The sequence below is a fragment of the Lepus europaeus genome, chromosome 2 (assembly GCF_033115175.1).
Source record: "Lepus europaeus isolate LE1 chromosome 2, mLepTim1.pri, whole genome shotgun sequence".
Lineage (NCBI taxonomy): Eukaryota > Metazoa > Chordata > Mammalia > Lagomorpha > Leporidae > Lepus > Lepus europaeus.
Genome location: NC_084828.1, coordinates 175123322 through 175141889, shown reverse-complemented (window position 1 = coordinate 175141889; position 18568 = coordinate 175123322). Strand labels below are relative to the sequence as shown.

The following is an 18568-nucleotide window of genomic DNA, read 5'->3' as shown; positions in this document are numbered from 1 at the left end:
AAAGGCAGGAACTCCATCTGATCTCCCACGTGGGTGGCAGGGGCCCAAGTGCTTGGAAAATGGATGGAAAGTGGAGCAGCCAGACTCAAAGGAGCACCCCTAGGTGGCAGCTTAACCTGCTGTGCCACAGCGCCAGCCCCTGCAGCCAGAGTTCCAAGTCATTCTTCCTGACACTGGGCGCTCCGCTCGAGCCTCCAAGGCAGACAGTCCAGGGCTCGCAGGCTGCTGGTCGCAGGTGGAGACAAAGGGCCTGGTCCTCACAGAGCTCCCCCGAGGCACCCTCTCTCATCTCGGGGTTCACCTCAGAGGTTCTGGGGTGTTTCAGATGGACAAGTTCTACCCATCTTGTAATTTTACTGTCATTTAGAATTCTAGTTCTTCCTTGGGCGAACACCGCAGCCCAGAGGGTTAGCCTCTGCTTGCAACCCCAGCTCTGACTCCCACTTCGGATCCAGCTCCCTGCCAATGCTCTGGGGAGGGCAGATGACAGCCCAAGTGCTTGGGCGCCTGTCATCCATGTGGGAGACCCAGACGGAGTTCCTGGTTCCTGGCTTCGACCTGGTCCAGCTCTGGCTGTTGTAGGCATGTGGGGAGTGAACAAGCAGATAGGAGCTCTCTGCCTTTCAAATCAAGTAAAATCTAGAATAGAGAATGAGAGGAGAAGCTGGGGATCCAATCTAGCCCTTCCATTGGGTGGCAAGACCCCAACTATTGTAGCCATCGCCACTGCCTCCCAGGTCTGCGATAGCAGGAAGCTGGCCAGGCCCAGGCACTCCCAAGTGGGATGCAGGCATCTTAGCCACCAGGCCCAGTGCCTGCCCTGGGGCGGGGGAGGTAAGTTTCTCTATGTTCTGTTTTGCAAAGGGTATGTCAAGGAAAAAACCTCAAGTACAAAAGTAAAAATTGTCCATCAAGCATTTTAACTCCACTATCAGGAATTGAAATTTACTTTAGAAATTTAGAGACCACAATCCAAACTAAATCCTGAAATTTAAAAATGCTGCTCTACTGAGAAGTGTGTATGCTTCTAAGGGACATACTCCCTGATTTAAAGTAACGAAATTTCGTGTCACAAAGACAAAAGCCCATTTCATTAGTACTTTCCCAAGACAAATGACATCCCGCTCTGCAGTTAAGTCACTCCAACTTGGGCCCTCATGAAGCACATTCTGGAAATGAGACCAGTGCCACCCTGTCCCAAGGAGGCACAAGGTTGGTTTGCCATTCCCCAAGGTATGGGCGAAGGGTGTACAATAAAAACCACATTCCACAATTCATGTATGTACTTTTATTGAATTTGTTAATGTTACAGAGTTCTTGCACTGTGAAACCATGCCTGAGAATCCAAAGAAATGGTACCATGGACAGCCTCATCCACCCAACCATACAGTAATGAAAACCTGATTCATGAGCACTTTGATAAATTTATAATGAGTTGGAATTTAAATCTGCTGCAGGTCTTTACATTTCTAAGACAGTAAATAAAACCTCCACATATGCGTCAGTTCATTCTCAATCACAGAATCCCCCAACAAAATTTTGCTGGAAAAAAATGCATCCATCTCAGGGAAAATACGTGGCTCAAGTCCAAGAGATTATTTGTTAAGCTTTTTGGTTCCCAAATGATGTCCTCAGTTTAGCCAAGAATTCCTTGTTTCCTGTTTCCTTATCCAAGCCCACTGTGGCTGGCTCAGCTATTCACCCACACACGCAGGGAGGCAGGTGTGCCGCAACCTCAGAACACAGCGACTCTATTGCCCAGAGTGGCTGGCCGGTCCTGTCAGAGCTCCTGGAGCCTCCCTAGGAGTCCACTCCTGCACTGACGCTTCAAGACTGCACTCCGGTGAGGAGGCGCTCCCACACCAGCAGTGTCCTTCACCCATTTGCTTCACTCTTGTCAGCAGCAAGTCTGAAACTCCTGCACTCAGCGAAAGGATTTGTTATAGAGAAACCCAGACTGCATCAAATGGTCACACACCACTTTGAAATATTTCTATTGAGCCAGAGATACAAAACCAGGAAGTGGCCAGACTATCTCATGTGGTGGAGAGAACTTCAGTAATCCTGGGTAGCTTCCTCCAGTCCCTGTCAAGGACTAAAAACGACTGGATGTCTTAAGCTATAATTATTAAAAACAGAAGTGCTACATCACCCTCTCAAAATGAACATGGATAATGGAACCTGCTAGGACAATCACTGTATCTGTAGGGTGTCCAATGCCTTAAAAATCTGGGCAGAGGTACGTGAGGATTTCTTACCAGAGATCAGGGACAATTCGTGAAACTTAACACGGGTGGTAGGTGAGGCTTTGCTCCTGTTGCTCTCAATGCCTAAGGACAGCTCAGCGGCTCCTCCTGAGCAGCCACACTCCCTCCCCGCAGTGTGCAGGGCAGGGCAACTCAGACCTGACTGGAGGAGGCTTCAGCAGCACCTGAAGACGGCCTCCAGCATCACTGCCCGCCACACAGGCCCCTGGGTCCCACTCTAGGGACTGCCAAATCATGACACATTTCACAGTTCTAACGCGCACTGCAGGTTATTTACTTAACCAAGCAACAAGCTCTGTCGAAGAACTTACTCCAGGTCAAAGCAAAAAAGGCCTTCATGTGGAACACAAGAAAAGCACTATGCAAATAAAAAAGTTACTAAAAGAAACAAAATTATTCCCACCCTCACCCTCTTTCCCATTTTGTGGACCCAAGTTTGGTTGGTAGTTGTGGTTACCTTAGAATACAACCCCAAGTTTCCATGATGAAGCACTACCTACACAGATGATCTGAACACAGCAGGTCTTTGAGAGAGGCATGTTCCAGGAAGTGTCATGTGGCCACAGCCTACTACAGAGTCTTTCCTAGGGGTGGGGCACAGGCCAGGGTAACTAAGGTCACTTAAATCTTCATCTTTTACAGCAGATCAGAACCCAGACGGCTGACTCTCTGCAGGATTTCTGATAGGAATCCAGCAGGGCTGGTTTCATGTTCACATCAACACCCAATAGCTGTAACCTTCTCATCCAGAAGTTGTGATCCACATGAAGTCCACAATGAGGGCAGCAAATCTGAGGTAGTCAACCCTGACGAAGGCTCAGTATCTGAACATAAAAAGATTGTGAAATGACCACTAGCTGCGGTTTAATCACGGAAGAGCACTCCTGAACTAGCTCACACGTTTATGCAACAGTGAAATCCCCCTCAATCCAGCACACAGAGCAGCGGTGGCACTTGAACTTCCAGAGGGCACCAGGGCCGGGTCCCTCTCTGTACCGGGCGCTGCAGATCCAGATCAGGTGACGGAGGGCTGCTCATGGCGGTCAGCTGTGGTCTGGTCACCTCAGGAGGGTCAGCCACGACCACCCCTTAATTGCACTGTGTGTGGCTGCTTCTCTGAGCTTCCAGCACAGCATACTGGTTGCCTAGCTCAAGCTTAAGGGCCTGGTGCTTTGGAGCCTCATCTCTACCTCTATGTTTGTGTCTCACTACTTCAAAGCTCTTCTCCATTTCTTTATCCCTAAGGGAAAAGAAATGTAATCAGTAATATTTCTTCATTAGGGGTTTTTTGAAAATATTCTCCCTTGCCAAAAAAAAAAAAAAAGAGGAGGAAAGAAAAAAGCACCCTTGAGAAGAATCTTGGGGAGAGACAGTAAGGGGAAATTGGTAAATAAAATCCTATCAAATCGTGTAAGGCTTCAACTGAACAGAGAAGGGAACTGTGTGCTGAGGCTTTAAGGTCCCACCCTCCCCTGAGCAGTTAGCCCAGGCGGAGTTGAGGGCTGTGTAACGTTCCTCAAGACTCAGCTTGACTGTTAGCAAGTAAAGGTAATGCACTTGTATAGGAACGAAGAGTGACAGATTTCTCAGGTCAAGCTCTAGGCATTCCTCGGTGGGAACCATCAGACAGAGGCGAGCGCCTCCCAGGTCCCACACATCCTCTGCAGGACAGAGCAGGGGGCAAGTCCAAGTACAGGTTTAAATTTAAGCCCAAAGGCTGGGATTGGCTTAAAAGCCTCTCAAAACAGCATCCCCACTGCTGTCCTCTTACATCTCATTCCCGCTTTACGTTCTTTGAAAGACTCAAGCCCTACATAAAATGTGTCTGCACTGTATGTGACGGTAACTCCAGGTAGCAGTTCACGTTAAACAGCTGATGGAATAAGACGATTTGAATATCAGATTTATAAACGCCACCTCCTATCTGTTCACATGAACTGGAATACCGTACAATGCTGCTCTTTCATTTCTGGTTTCCAAATCCTAAGGAACGTAGCTGGTAATACACTCGCAGAGCACCTTCCGGAGACGCAGTCATTGCCACAGAACCCAGGGAGAGGACACTCGCCGACTGCAGAGCCCGTCCTCCCAGACGCCCACACAATCCCACCCTGGCTTCCAGCTGACAGCCCAGGCTCTACCCATAAGCAGCTGTCCCCCAAAAGTGAGTTTTCGTTTCCTAATAGCCCAGCCCCTGGTCAAAGGACAGAGGTCAACACACGCAGCCATGACGGCACTTACTTCCGGCTTTCTACGTGCTTGGCAGTGGACTGCAGGGACGGGAACTGTGTGTCACTGTATATCTCCGGTGGCCCTTGTGGCGTCTTCCTGGTTGTGGTTAGCCTGGCTCCGGGCGGCCTATACACACCACTTGTCATCGCTGGTTCTGGAGTTTCTGTAACTAAAAATTTTAACACTGTAGAGAAGCTGAATCAAAGGTCTGGCATCTAAATCTACTATTCCTGCCCAACACTTAACTGAAAACGTGGTATAAGGGGTCTCAGGTCAAACTTGTTGTCTGGATGCTATTTTTCAAGGGAGGTGCTCTAACTCCTCCTCCACATGCAGTCTTAATTATTTTCGTAAAGAAGCTCTGTAAGCCAAGTCACCGCGAGAGAGGAATCTGCTGGACTTGGGAGACGGCCCCGCCAAGGCTGTCTTTCAGAACAGGACCCAAGCGATTCCTCAGTTTACCTATTAGTAAACGTTGGTGACTATTCCTTTACCTGGATGGTTGATTAAATACAATGACACATATAAAGAAATTATTAAATAGATGAAATGCCTGTATAGTACTGTTTCAAAAATTCTAAAGGTGATAGATAAAAAAATAAAGACATACTTAATTATTTCATCTTTTACATCACCAGTGGATTTTACAGTTCTTTCCCCTTTTTACCTTAGAAAATGTAGGTAAAATAGGGGAAAAATTAAGCAACTAAGCAACTCCAAAGTCTTCCACCACGGCTAACATTTGGGTATAGCCTTCCAACTTTTCCTGCCTTGCCCCACCATTTAACAGGGACTCAAACAGTGTTATGTTATGAATCTAATTTCCTCAGAATGCACAAGAGCAAGGACCAGCTCAGACCGGGGGTGAGGGCGGGGGCAGCAATGTACCTGACAAGAAGCAGGCACACACAGGCTGAAGTCCCTGCACCAGTAAAAACAGTCTACTGACAGATCAAACTGAGATGTGCAACAAGACAGAGACCCAGGTCTGCGGCCTGGAGACAAAGAACAGCACTGAGACAGAAAAGTGGCGGTGCAGCAGCCCGGCCGGCGCTGTGAGTGAGACGCCAGGCTGGGGCTCTGGAGAGCCACAAACATCCAGGGGAGGCTGCCACGTGCTGAGAAAGGTCAGAGGCGAGAAGCGGGCACCACACCCAGAGCTGCCCAGCACTGCAGGCCCAGGGGGCCTGTGCTGGCTGGAGGCCACCACAAAATCGTGCCTGAGGGCATGACCAGCTGTCAAACACTGATGATGGGTCCAAAGACCTGAGGAGGAGACCTGGGCAGTTCTTAGGGACCATAGACAGATGCAGTTAAAAAAATTTTTAGGCCGGCGCTGTGGCTTAACAGGCTAAATCCTCCACCTTGCGGCGCCGGCACACCGGGTTCTAGTCCCGGTTGGGATGCCTGATTCTGTCCCGGTTGCCCCTCTTCCAGGCCAGCTCTCTGCTATGGCCCAGGAAGGCAGTGGAGGATGGCCCAAGTGCTTGGGCCCTGCACCTGCATGGGAGACCAGGAGAAGCACCTGGCTCCTGGCTTCGGATCAGCGAGATGCACCGGCCGCAGCAGGCCATTGGAGGGTGAACCAACGGCAAAAAGGAAGACCCTTCTCTCTGTCTCTCTCTCTCACTATCCATTCTGCCTGTCAAAAAATAAAAAAAAAAAAAAATTTTTTTTTAAAATAAAAAATAAAAAAAATTAAAAAAAAGGGCATTAAAAAAATTTTTTTAATGGATAAACACATATGTACAGCCAAAAATTAGAAAGGGTACGAAAATGTTAACATACAGCAATCTGTGATCTCTGTAAGACTGCAGGTGATTTCAGTCTTTAACACTATTCTGAATAAAATAACAGTGGCTTTCAAAACTTTTTTGTTACCAGCCCCCCTAACTGCCCTCTGTTTGATGAAATGCTTAATCCCACAGAAATCATGTGGGTCTGTTTCTGTGCCCTGGCCTCCAAGCCATGTTTAAGATCTAACACTTTTTCATCCCCAAAGGACGAATTTTACCAAGAGCAGTAAAATCAGCCCTGATGAGAATCTATGCTTCAAGATGTGACAAACAGAATGAGACAAGCACAAGTGAAACACAGCTGTCCAGTTATTTTTCACTCAGCTGTCAAAAATAGAGCTAACAGATCAAAGCTCTAAGAACTTCCTCTCCTAAGAATGAGCATTTTTGGAGTTACACCCAATCTTTGGAAATTACTACTAAAAATCTTAAATGAAGCTTATCCTTCTGGCACCGTGGCTCAACAGGCTAATCCTCCGCCTAGCGGCGCCGGCACCGGGTTCTAGTCCCGGTTGGGGCGCCGGATTCTATCCCGGTTGCCCCTCTTCCAGGCCAGCTCTCTGCTATGGCCTGGGAAGGCAGAGGAGGATGGCCCAAGTCCTTGGGTCCCTGCGCCCGCATGGGAGACCAGGAGAAGCACCTGGCTCCAGATCAGCGAGATGTGCCGGCAGCAGTGGCCATTGGAGGGTGAACCAACGGCAAAAAGGAAGACCTTTCTCTCTGTCTCTCTCACTATCCACTCTGCCTGTCAAAGAAAAAAAAAAGAAGTTTATCCTGGAGTCCAATAAGTAACTTCACCATTCCCTCATTAGTAATAAATTAATATTTAGGTGGAAATTCAAACAGATCCTCGTACTGACAACTTCATGTACCTAACTCCTAGCAGCCCACAGGATGCCTCTAGGCTTCCAAATTCCTTTCATGTAAGATCTGAGTCTTTAAGGAGCCACACAATCCCCTGCCAGGAATGGAGAAGCTGCTGAGAGGTTGCCCTCGTGTGAAACTACATAGAAATCAGACATCTTCCTGAAAGCAAGCATCAACTTACCGATTACTGGAGCGGGGGGTGCTTGTGCTGGAGCGGTTTTATTCCAGGGACCTGAAGATTTTTCTATACCACCACCGCCACCTCCACCTTCTTCCCAGTTATCACCTGGATCTTCTCTCTTTTCATTATCATCTTCTTCCTTTTCACTATTGGAAAAGCAAACAAATGAATTCAATTAGAGGCACCAGAATTGTCAGTTCTCTTACCCGTGCGGCCCTGGAGAAGTCACTTAACCTCTTCAAAGCCTAAATCCTCCCTTGTTGAAAAAGAGAGGGAAGAGAAGAACAGACTCCATGTACACACGAAGAGTTCCACTTGACTCACTGTGAAAAAAGGATTTCCGTGCTTTAAGAAAGGCCTGATCATCTCCATTTTTATAAACCATTTCATGCTCTCAAGATTTAGAAACATTCTGATACACAGATGTGCGCATGTGATGATCTGCCTGGCTATTCCAGTCCAGGAAGAGGAGGACGGGAAGGGGGAGTCTGCTGTCTCCTGAAATGCAGAGGAAACAGCACCACCCCCAGGTGCATTCTGGGGCAGATTAAGCTGCTGCTTGTGACGAGGGCCTGCATGCTCCACCTCCAATCCAGACTCCTGCTAATTAATGGGCCTGCGAAGGCAGAAGATGGCCCAAGTGCTTGGGTCCCTGCCACCCACGTGGGAGACCTAGAGTTCCAGGCTTCTAGCTTCAGTCTGACCGACTGCAGCCGCTTCGGCCATTCAGGGGAGTGAACCAGTAGATCAAAGATGTGTCATTCCGCTTTACAAATAAAACAATAAATAAAAAAGCACAATTCCTAACTATTTATAATAAACACTTGTAGTGAGCAACAGAAAGGTTTCTGGAAGTTGAACAGTTTTACATGGTAATCTTGCAGCTTGCTATAAATGCTCTCAAAGTTTGGTTTTCTATTCCAGCTTAAGAAAACATCGGTGCTAATAGCTCATCTCTGACACAGGCAACAGACAGCTGTACTCTCGCACCAGACACATGTCTAAACAAAGGGTACAAAAATTCAAGTCTTTGGCTTGCCAGGTATTACAAATGCAAGATTCTAAAAAGAACAAAACAAACAAACAAAAAACAAATGCAAGGTTCTCTCAGTGGTAACACACCACTCTAGGGCTGTCTGAGGTGTGAGGTGTTTCTTTAATGCCACTTTTTTTTTAAATTCTTAAACTGGAGTTAGAATCTAAAATAATTATTTCTCGGGCTAGATTACTTTTGATCACTTTATATAAATGATCAAGTACATCTATATCTGGCCCTGGGATATTCAGTACCGTAGTTACTAAGTCAAACTCCTTTTTGCAATTCTGACCTTACTGAGTATATCCCTGGCAGAGGCTACTAACCTGCCTCCCGAGTTAATTTTTCTTGACAGTGGTGATTTGTAACAGACCTTTGGGTTCTGTCTGTAACAGCAGCTGTTTCTGAGAGCTCTGTCCTTGGGCCTCCATTCTTTTAGACACTGTCCATTAGGTTTCTGAGCCATGATCAGCGCCAACAACGTACAGATGACCCACCCTGACTCTGGACCTTGGGTATATCCCGGCTTCTGCTGGACGTGTAAGTGTTTGCCTTCTATTTCTGTTCAAACAAGATTCATCCTGCACAGCTCGATGATCTACTTTAAAAAGACACTTGGAAAGCAATTTCAAAGATGGTGGCACCATCATACGGACTGCCTACCATTGGCGATTCCCGAATTGAGGCCAAGGGTGGCAATTAGGAAACTTCCATCTTCAATCTGCATTTATAGCAAGGTCTTATGTAAAGCACTTCCGGAGATGGAAAAACGATGAGGAATTTGGCCAAACGAGCCCTCAGTTTTCTTTCTCATTACCATGTAACTGAATCCTGTGCAGTCATTTAGAACGGAAATAACATTCATGTCATGTAAACCACAACTCACAGAACAGCAGCTACATGAAGCTTCCATGAAGTCTGCTGGCAGGTGGGGTGACATCTGGAGAGCAGCAAAGAGCCACCTGGGACACCCACCACCATTAGAGTACACGGACTCCAATCCAGGCTCCACTTCCATCCTAACCTCCTGCCAATGCACCCTGGGAGGCAGCAGGTGACAGGTCAAGTTTACTTGGGTCCATGCCACCTATGTGGGAGACTGGATTGAATGCCAGTCTCCTGGCTTTGGCCTGGCCCAGTTGTTGCAGATATTTGGGGAGTGAACCAACAGATGGAAGCTCTAACTCTTGAATAAAAATTAAAAAAAAAAAAAAAAAAGTTATGGAGAATGGAAAAGAAAGCACATTTTCCCTGAGTTTTTTGAAGTCCCCTTATATACACCTAATAAAATACATCTAGAAAAATTCTGAAAATGTTTTACAGAAGTAACTAGAATGTATGACTTTAATTTCTTTGTGAAGCAAGGAGTTAGGAGCAGATTCTAAAGCCAGGCTGCTGGTTCAAATCGAGGCTTTGGTACTCATTAGCCAGGACACGGAGGCCAGCACCTAACTTTTCCATGCGTCAGTTTCCTCTTCCATCAACCGAGTTAGTAAACATCTAGCATAGTTATCTGGTGCACACTGTTAAGCACTGGCAACCATTCATTTGAATCATCATTAAATAACACATACATATACCACTGTTACGATGGGGGAAACATAGTTTTTGTTTGGGAAAAACAAACATGAAACCATTTAAGTAGATTTTAAAAACTGGATACCAAACGTTATAATCCTGTTTTATGTAGCTTGTTAAGTCCAAAACATGACCAAATAAGACACAGAAGACAGGATTTACCCAGGAGTCTATCAGAGCTACACAAACACCAGAACAGTCCCCAGGCACTGGTTTGTAAGCCCACCTGGAAAGCTATGCCAGCAGTCCATTACAGTGTGACGGGGCACTTATGTCCTCTCACACACCACACCGTGACAGCCTTCAGATGGCCATTCCAACATGAAAGAGCTGTTAACTCACCAACAGACCAAATCAAAGCTGTTCATGTCTATGCACTGGATTCTAAAAAGTACTTTCCTCAAAACTGTATTAATATTTGGTGACTGATAATCAAAACTCAAATCATTAGTTTGCAATAAACAATCTTCAACAGAAAAACAAAAAACCTTTAACACTTGATTACCCAAGCAAAAAGACTATGGGTAATTCTTAAACCGTTTTTGTATTTTTTCCAAATCCTCTAAAAGTACCTTAAGAAAAAACCCGGGGCTGGCGCTGTGGCGTAGTGGGTAAAGCCACTGCCTGCATATGGGCGCCAGTTTAGCCTGGGAAAGCAGAAGATGGCCCAAGTGCTTGGGCCCCTGCACTCACATGGAAGACCCAGAAGAAGCCCCTAGCTTCTGACTTCGGATCAGTCCAGTTGTGGCCATTTGGGAGGTAAACCAGCTGATGGAAAACCTCTCTCTCTGCCTCTGCCTCTCTGTAACTCTAATAAATCTTTATAGGTGCAGGTTAGAGTCCTGGCTGCTCCACTTCCAGTCCAGCTCTCAGCTATGGCCTGGGAAAGCAGTGGAAGATGGCCCAAGTCCTTGGGCCCCTGTACCCACATGGGAGACCTGGAGAAGCTCCTGGCTTCAAATCCACACAGCTCTGGCCCTTGCGGCCAATTGGGGAGTGAACCATCAGGTGGAGGACCTCTTTCTCTCCACCTCTCCTTCTCTACCTCTCCTTCTCTGTGTAACCCTTTCAAACATATAAATAAATCTTTATAAAAAAAAAAAAAAGGACCGGAACAGGATCCAACTGTGGAGCCTGAAGGTAGGCCTTGGAAAGTGATTAGGTTGGAGTGGTTGCTCACATGCAGGCCCCTGGCTGCACCAGGATGGCTTAGCTTCCTTCCTGTCCGTCCTCCAGACCCGCGTCTGCAGGCGTCCTGTCAGCCACCGTCCCCTCATAGTCCACACTAGTGGGCGTGCTCAGTCTTCGATTATGAACCACCACAACTGTGGATGGAAATAACCTCCTTCCTTCTGAAGTAGCTCCTCTCAGGTATTGCTATATATTAACAAAAAGCTAACTAACACAACTACTGACAACATCTTAACTAAGAGTACTTTCCTTTATTAGACCTTGTACCACCTCCCTGCCTTCAGAGACAAATACAGAAATGAAAAAAACCATCATAAATTTAAAAATTCATGTAGACTCTAAACTTCTAAAAATAAGCATAACTTGTTTAATGAAAAGGATTGAAAATCTACACCAAAAAGCCTAAGGAAATTTAGTATTTTGGGCTCTTGCAATTCTTAAAATATCAGATAAAATTTTGCGACTGTGAAGTCCCTTCATCCAACAGATGAGCGAACTGAAGCCAGAGATGCTAACAGTCTTGCCTAAATGCCACAGTACGAAAGGCAGCCTAGAAACGATTTGCATAGTCCACTCCATTTTCACGGTCACCTTTTCAGGAGGTGTGGCTGCAACAGCCAGGCGAGGTCAGGCGGAAGCCAGTAGCCAGAAACACACCTGGGTCTCCCTGGGGGTGGGAGGAGTGCAGCCACGGCACCCAGGGAACTGAGCCAAAAGCAGAGCGACCAGACTCCAGCCGGCACTTCAGCAGCATGGGCAGCCCAGCAGCAGCTGGACCTGTTGCGCCACAATCCCCTGGCACTCGCTTTTTTTTTTTTTTTTTTTTTTTGACAGGCAGAGTGGATAGCGAGAGAGAGAGACAGAGAGAAAGGTCTTCCTTTGCCGTTGGTTCACCCTCCAATGGCCGCTATGGCCGGCGCTGCATCCATCCGAAGCCAGGAGCCAGGTGCTTCTCCTAGTCTCCCATGTGGGTGCAGGGCCCAAGCACTTGGGCCATCCTCCACTGCACTCCCGGGCCACAGCAGAGAGCTGGCCTGGAAGAGGTGCAACTGGGACAGAATCTGGTGCCCCAACCGGGACTAGAACCCGGGGTGCTGGCGCCGCAAGGCGGAGGATTAGCCTGTTAAGCTACGGCGCCGGCCAAGCACTTTGCTTTTTTAAATTATCAGTTGCACAGTCAGTTCTGCTAAATGCAACATCTATTTTCCTAAAAATTACCATGCTATGCAAAATCACACAATAAAAACCTTAAGGCTATGGTAAAAGTGGAGTTACAGGGACAATATACAAATACTTACACAATGACATAGTTTAAAAAAAAAGTAAAGATAGGAACCTAATTAAAAACATCTGTACAATTTTTTACATGTTAAATAGTTTAAAAAACACATAAGTATGTTTATAAAAAGTCAACTTTCTAAATACCAAAGCCAGAAAACACACATTGCAAACATTTATGAGTCACAACAGCTACCATCTACATTTTTAGACACTATAATGCCACCATCAATTCATCATCACAATTCGACTATCCTGTCTTACACCAGGGCCCAGTGGGTAAGGTGCCAAGTCAGTCCACGACCCAAGTCAGAGTGCCTGGGTTCAAGTCCCCGTTCTGGCTCCTGGGTCCAGTTTCCGATAATGCAGACCCTCAGGGGCAGCAGGTGATGATTCAGAATGGCTGGCTTCCTGCCGCTCCCAGGGCACTTGACTGATCTGACTCCATGTTCCTCGCTCTAGTGAAGCAGTTTAGAGTGGATCAGCAGGAGACTGTGTGCTCCCTCTTCACCTCTCAAATTAAAAAAAAAAAAAAAAAAAAAAAAAAAAACTCAAATTCGAAGTGTACTCTCTTAGACACATTTACCTGTAAAAGGCACTACTGATAGGGCGGAGCTAGGAGGATCAATGATGTAGAAAAGGACACTTACTACACATGTACTCACAGCAACACCGCTCCCACCTGAAGTACCTTTTCCAGGCTACAAAGTAGCAGGGGCGCCTCCCTGGACTCCAGAGCCCATCCTCTGTTTCATCCTGTGCTCCTGGCAGCCCTAGGACATAACTGCACAACAGTGCTCTACTCTGAGACTTGGGCAATTCACATTCTCTGGGAAGGCTGGACAGGACCCCACACCCCTACACAGTGTACTCAGAACACTTAGGAGATACCATCTCCCCATCTCCAGGGACAGAACCGGAGAACTTACACAGCCCAACCCCCAACCCCCTGTTCTCAATCCTATGGAGAAGCAACAAAACAAAATCCAGACATGACAGTGTCTGTGGGAATGCTGGGCCTCTCCACAGGCCTGGCCCTGTGACGGGGACACTGTTAGAACAGAAAGGAGGAGATAAAAATCAGCCTGCCGGCGCCGCGGCTCACTAGGCTAATCCTCCGCCTTGCGGCGCCGGCACACCGGGTTCTAGTCCCGGTCGGGGCGCCGGTTCTGTCCCAGCTGCCCCTCTTCCAGGCCAGCTCTCTGCAGTGGCCAGGGAGTACAGTGGAGGATGGCCCAAGTGCTTGGGCCCTGCACCCCATGGGAGACTAGGAGAAGCACCTGGCTCCTGCCATCGGATCAGCGCGGTGCACCGGCCGCAGCGTGCCTACCACGGCGGCCATTGGAGGGTGAACCAACGGCAAAAGGAAGACCTTTCTCTCTGTCTCTCTCTCACTGTCCACTCTGCCTGCCCAAAAAAAAAAAAAAAAGAATGATGATACCAGTCATTTAAAAAAAAAAAAATCAGCCTAAAGAACTGCGGCTGACCTCGAAGCTCGGCATGTGACTGAGAGTCATCCTCGCAGTGTCCCCCAAGCCCCTCACGGTGTCCACAGCACACTGCACGTCTGGAGCCATCCACTGGTGTTCCTACAGAACATTTTACATCCCTCAAGCCTAGCATCACACCTCACACACAGACGACCATAAATATGTGCTACAAATTAATCTAGCTTGTACTTAAAGTAATTTCTTCTGCAAGTACATACAACTTAACCAGCTCTACCTAATAAGTTGATTTCTCAAGAAGGTTCTCAGAAAACCACTGGGCATGAAGACCTCAATTCTTGATTGAAACATAACAACATTTTCAATCTCACAAATTAAACTTCTAAAAATCCATTTTAAAGATGTGAGAAGCAAATGGCAGGCCCCTTTATCAACACCAATGGTTTCCCTCTCATGAACTTGTCTACAGACATGACCTTAAGTAAGATCTATTGAGATGCAAAATTTCACATATTCATGGTACTTAAATCTTGAATTAGTTGGTAAACATGAGATAGGACCTTAATACAGTATTTGCTGCTACTGAAATATTTTCCCCTAAGGTACACTCATCTTCAAAGACCCAGCACGCTAACCTAGCGTAAGGGTAAGTGTCAAGAACTTGCACAATGTACAGAATCCGCAGTGAACTCTTAGCATATGGAGAAGAGAAAGCACACGTGGCACAGACTGCAAGATACGAATGGTGTTTATTAATCTTAGAACTTTTCCAAGGCTGTAATCTTTCAAAGCAAAAAGTTACAAGAAAACTTAATACTGTTGAGAACCTGAAAATATTTTAACTCCCCTACAAATCTTCCTTTTCGCTTGTGCCACAGAGCAGGCCAGGTTACATCTCTCAGAGGGAAAATACGAATATCAGAGCAGGTGTCTAAGTGGTTTATACCTTCTTCCCCTGCTGGAATACTTGGGTTGGATACCTGGCTCTGGCTTTTGACTCCAGCTTCCTACTAACGCAGACCCTGGGAGGCAGCGGTTTCACGTTATTGGGTTCCTGTCACCCACAGATTGAGCTCCTGGCTCCTGAATTTGGCCAAGTCCAAGCAGGCAGTTGGGGAGGGAACCACTGGGTGAGAGCACCCTCTTAAATCCATTAAAAAAGACAAAGTCACAGACAACTATTCAAGATCTAACAACATTCAAGGCTAAGTTAGAAATTATTTTGTTTGTATGGTTTTGCTGATGCCAAGCTGAACATGTTTATTTTCTACAAAGTACTTTGTATTTTACAAACATCCTGTTCAAAGAAACCCTACACAATCCTGAGTAGCCTCAAGTTTGCTGATGAGAACTAAAATTCTCAAGTGAAATCACTCATCTGAAGCCACATGGAATTAAAGCGGCAGAAGTATAAACCCGGGTTTGTCTTTTCCCCAAAGAACATGTTTCTGCAACACAACTAATTCCATTCCATTTATGTGAGTAACCTACTTCCCACTGCTATGAACCAACATGTCTTTCCCTGGGGAACTCCCACTCTGAAGTTCACCGTCAGGAATATATGATACAAGGTTACAAGGATTCTGAGTATACATCAGGTGACAATTCCAGGCATTAGGGTTAAACTGCAGATGGCTTCTCACCCACAAGCCTTTCCTAGCAGCTGTTCAAGTTCCCTTTATAGAGTGGTTTACGTGGGACCCACAAAAGCCGATTCCTGAAAAAAGGAGTGTTACAGGGGCTGCCGGATGGCCTGGTAAGGGGAACGAGTAGGTGCTAGTAACAGAGAAAGGCACCCTATCAAAACTGGCCACCTTCACGTCACACAGAACTTGAACGCTCACAGCGGCCAAGACTCGCGCTGACAGGCAAGGGCAGAGTGTGTGAGCTATTTAAGAAACCTTTCACCTTCTCAGGAGTAGCCCACGTGGCATCAAGACTAAAATGACCCTGAATGTGGGAAGGGGAAGAAAAGTACTGCTTCCGTTTAAATATTCTCCAGAACTTAACAGAGCGAACTTCTAACTCCGTGGACTGGAAAGCTTTTCCCTTCATGAAGTGCTTCTCGTGTCCAGGAAGTCAGAGCAAACACAGCAGTTACTGCTCTTGTCCTCCCAGTGTGCAAGGAGCCGCAGTCAGGCAGAGAGGAAAGGCAAGCTGAGAGCAGGACGGGCCACACCACAGGCAGCACCTCGAGCCCAGTGATCTCAGAGCTGCACAGCCCCTTCTCGCCCAGCACCAGGAAATCAGGGCTGTCCGCCTCTTCAACGTCTCCAGAAAACCATCTACAACCAGAGGGAAGCAAACTCCGCGCCAGGCACTGGTCCTTACACCGCTACAGAGGGATCTCAGTGCAGACGCCACACTGCCTAACAGTTCCCCACTGTCAACCGGGTCTCACATATTCATGGGAAAACCTCCAGGACATTCATGGCCAAGCTGCCAAAAGTGTTCAAAAAAAATCAAAAACAGCAGCCTTGGTTTTTCAATGAAATTATTTAAAGCCACAAATATTGGCACTAGAGAGGTCAAAGGACAGTTTTTGGTTAAGAAATATATTTCTTCCACCATGCCATAGCGTGACTGTCATTTTTTACAAACTGCAAACCTCAAACTGGAGGCAGCTTACTGAGGGCATGCATTTTCCTTTTCAATCCTGAAACAACGGAACCACATATTCACCTTCATCTGTATACAAACTGAGCAAAATACGGTATTTAACATCAACTGAAAAGCTACTACCAGACTGGACTTGATAAAATGTGTCCTTAATCTCAAATCCTCTAAACCAATCTGATTTTTTTAAAAATTTACTGTTTTCTTAACTAACACACGTAAGCTCTACGATTCCATTTCTGTAAACTCCGGAGAAAACTCAGCTCCAGTGTTGGCATGGCTGCCGTGCCGGGAGGGGCCCTGCTCTGCACCACAGATGTGGGGTTTCTCCACCTGGCGTGGAGCACACCTGCGGGTTTCACTGTGAGAACACGCAGTCTGCACTTCTCGGTAAGAATCCTCTACTCCAATGACAAAAATAGTCATGAGCTTGCTTAGAGCAATTTCACTTGGAACAAAAAGAACCACGTCCAACTCCCAGCACGCAGAGAAGAGGATCTGGAATGCCAAAACCCATCGCAACCATCGCACGTGCCGGGCCTGCCCAGAGGGCAGCGGGCCGGGGCGTGGGGCCTGGAGAGGCGGCAGTGAACCTCCGAGCGGGGCCGCCCAGCGCCCGGCCGGACGGCACGTGCGCCCCCGCCCGCGATCGGCGACGACCCCTCACCTGATCTGCATCGCCTGAACTCGGAGGCCGCTGTAGTCCACCTCCTTCTGCTCGAACTCTTTCCACTCGTCTTCGTCCTGCGAGAGGAAACGCCACTTGCTGAGCTACAGCTCTCCACGGACACAGCCCACGAGCCGCGGGCGCGTCCCGGCCCCGTCCCCGGCAGACCCCGCCGCCCCCACAGCGGCCAGGGCGCTCCCCGGCCCCGTCCCCGGCGGACCCCGCCGCCCCCACGGCGGCCAGGGCTTCCCTCCCGGCCCCGGCCCCGCCGCCCCCACAGCGGGCAGGGCGCTCCCCGGCCCCGCCGCCCCCACGGCGGCCAGGGCTCCCCGGCCCCCTCCCGGCCCCGGCCCCGGCGCCCCCACGGCGGCCAGGGCTTCCCTCCCGGCCCCGGCCCGGCCAACGCCCGCCACGCCGCGCCGACCCAGCCCCGGCCCCGGGAGCGCCGCGCGCCCGCGCCACGAGGCGGCGCCGGCCGGGCAGGCGCGGGCAGGCGCAGGCGGGCGCCCGGCCCCGGCGCGGCCTTCCGGCCCCTCACCTTCGTCACGGCCTTGGCGGCGGCGCCGGCGCCCGCGGCCCCCGCGCCCGCCGCGCCGCCGTCTACAGGCCGGGCCCCCGCGCCCGCCCCGCCGCCCGCCGCGCCGCCGCCCCCGCCGGCGCCGCCCGCCGCGCCCGCCGCGCGGCCGCCGCGCTCCTTCTTCTTCTTCTTGTCCCTCTTGGCGAAGAAGTTGTCCAGGCTGCGCTCCTCCGTCTCGGCCATGGCCGCGGCCTGCTCGGCCCGGATGGGCGCGGCCCGCGGGGCTCCGCGCTGCGGCCCGAGGGCGGCTCTGCGCTCACGCGGCCCTGCGGGGTCGCCGCGGCGCGGGCAGCGGGGCGCGCGGCTGCGTCCGCGGCTCGGGCCGCCCGGGGACCGCGCGCCGCGGCAGCAGCGCAGGAGCCCGCCTTCCCCTCAGCCCGGGGACCGGAACGCGCGGGCTCAGCCGGCGGCGGCGCGTGCAGGCCGGAGCGGAGGGAGAGGGGGCGGGGAGGGAGGGAGCGAGGGAGGGCGGGCTCCCGACGAGAGGCCGCGCGCGCCTGCGTGCCCAGCTCCGCCCGCCGCTGTGGGGAGCCGAGGGGCGGGCGGCGGGCGGCGACGGAGGCGGGGCTTGCGGGAGAGCCAATCAGGCGCCAGGGTGAGGCGCTTAGGCGACAATCCGAGCGGCGGGCGGGGCGCGGCCCTGGCGTGGGGGCGGGGCGGGGCGGGGCGGGTTTATGCAAAATATGTGACGTACATGATGACTACAGCCTCCCCATTGGCCGAGGGTTTTGCCCTGAGGGCCGTCTGATTGGTGACTTGGCTAAAAGGGTTCAGCCCGAGGGGCGGGTGTGTCCCTTCGGGCGCATGCGTATCGTACACGTGTGTCTTCTGGCC

The 18568-nt window shown here is 49.5% G+C and overlaps 1 protein-coding gene across 3 annotated transcripts; it reads right to left on the bottom strand.

Moving 5' to 3' along the window:
• Window positions 1-1273: 1273 nt before the first annotated feature.
• Window positions 1274-17958, bottom strand: CDV3 (CDV3 homolog). Of its 3 annotated transcripts, XM_062216377.1 has the most exons (6): window positions 17831-17954; window positions 17696-17722; window positions 17158-17234; window positions 7344-7489; window positions 4509-4668; window positions 1274-3507 (listed from the first exon to the last, which is right to left on the bottom strand). In XM_062216377.1, exons 1-6 carry the CDS (start codon window positions 17915-17917, stop codon window positions 3357-3359), a joined length of 648 nt encoding a protein of 215 aa, XP_062072361.1. In that variant the 5' UTR covers window positions 17918-17954; the 3' UTR covers window positions 1274-3356. The 3 variants fall into 3 exon arrangements, with proteins under 3 accessions (XP_062072361.1, XP_062072352.1, XP_062072372.1); XM_062216368.1 differs by having other exon boundaries at window positions 17696-17958; XM_062216388.1 differs by having other exon boundaries at window positions 1274-3091; window positions 17696-17955.
• Window positions 17959-18568: the final 610 nt, after the last annotated feature.